Below are 1668 nucleotides of genomic sequence, written 5' to 3'. Positions count from 1 at the left end.
CCACTACTGATTGTGGTTACACTGTCCTGTTTTCTTGTGTGCTGATTGTAGTGATGGTGGTGTGGTGGTGTGACTCAGGTCATCCTTTGTTTTCTTTTCTTTTTTGCATACATCCCTACAGCCTAACTAATCTTCCACCTGTTGGGATATTCTTCTTTTTTGTTTCTTAATGTTAATGTTAATGTGTTTTGTGTGTTTTTGCTCTCTCTGTGTTTATCCTATAATTATTATTATTGCTACTCCATTGTGTGTGTGTGTGTTCTTGGAGACTCTCTCTGTGTGTGTACCTGGGCTTGCACTGTGATAATGATGATGAACTGTTTTTTGCAATGAGAAGGAAAAAAGAGAAATAATAATAACAGATGAATTTATATTTGTAATTGCGTATATACATAGACATATATAGACTTACACCCATAGTTGTTGTATTTCTATGTTTACTGTGTAAGTTGGGCTAATGGTTAATTTCTTTGTTTTGCTTGTGGTTCCCTTTGTTTTTATTTGCAGAGAAAAGAAAAAGTATTAATTGATATTTCTGTTGTTAATTGCATACAAACACCAGCATATCTAGAGCTCTGTATTATTTTTCTGCGGTGGGTCCTGTTCTTAATTTTTTTTCTTTCTTTTTCTTTCTCTGGGCGCTGTGTGCTTTGTCCTTCACTTTGCTGTTGGATTGTTTTGTGCGGAAAAACAATAATAAGGAATACACATATATATATTGATTATTGGCATATGGTTCCACCGGAAGTGAAAATGTTTTGTATTTCTGTGCTTTGTGCTTCTGATAATCATTCTCTCAATGCTTTTTCGGTTTTGAGGGGTTAATTGGGATTATCTTTTTTCGTGCTGGGCATTGTGTTCTTTGTTGGGCTCTTTAATCTTTGTGCGCGTTGCCTTGTGATTTTCCTAAGATTTGTTTTTTTATCTTTTTCTGCGTTTTTCCTTGTGTTCTTGTATGTATATAATTTATTTTTTATTTGGTTCTCTTAATATTTTTTTTCCATTGAGTTTTGGTTACATTAAACGATTTAAGTAACTGTTTTCCATGATGTTGCTGCGACGACTATTGTATCATATGGTATTGTTTTTGAGTGTTGCCTGTGTGTGTGTGGCGGCTGGAGAGAATGCAGAGAACGAAGAAAATCTATCTACTGTTGATGGTGATTGTAGTGCTTCAGACAAGGAGAGTTTAAAGTGTGAAAATAAAACTGACGTAGCTGAAGCTGCTCGTGCTGCTTGTCCGGATCCTCGTGTCAAGGAGAAATGCCCTGCCGAGGTTGGTGGGAGTAAAGCCAATTGCCTTAAAGATTCTGAACCTCCTTGTCCACAGCCACCAGAACCAAAGGAACCAGCGCCAACTACACCAAAGGAACTGGCCTCAACTACACTAAAGGGTTCTACTGAGGAAGTTGGACTAGATACAGTATCTGGTGATCCTGCTGGTGAAAGAGGTGACCAGGGCCATTCTGGTCCTACAGGTGAAAGAGGTACAGATGGCAGTAGGCAGGGTTCTGGTACTAATACTGGTAGTGGTCCTGTCTCTTCTTCCGCTCCTCCTACTGTATCTCCTCCATCTCAAGCTACGACTAATGAGGAGAAAAGAGAAGCATCTCCAACTGACACTCAAACTGGAAACAACGGCGGCAGTACAAAAGAAGAGAGTGGAAC

At 38.8% G+C, this 1668-nt stretch overlaps 1 protein-coding gene across 1 annotated transcript; it reads left to right on the top strand.

The window, feature by feature from the left end:
- Positions 1 to 1045: 1045 nt before the first annotated feature.
- Positions 1046 to 1666, top strand: TM35_000471420 (uncharacterized protein; the record flags this gene model as incomplete). Its single annotated transcript, XM_029030402.1, has 1 exon — positions 1046 to 1666. A coding segment is annotated over one exon (621 nt), but the record flags the coding sequence as incomplete, so codon positions are not given.
- Positions 1667 to 1668: the final 2 nt, after the last annotated feature.

Source organism: Trypanosoma theileri (assembly GCF_002087225.1).
Source record: "Trypanosoma theileri isolate Edinburgh chromosome Unknown TM35_Tth_47_V1, whole genome shotgun sequence".
Classification (NCBI taxonomy): domain Eukaryota; phylum Euglenozoa; class Kinetoplastea; order Trypanosomatida; family Trypanosomatidae; genus Trypanosoma; species Trypanosoma theileri.
Note: the sequence above shows the minus strand (reverse complement) of the source record. Positions and strands in the feature narration are given on the sequence as shown.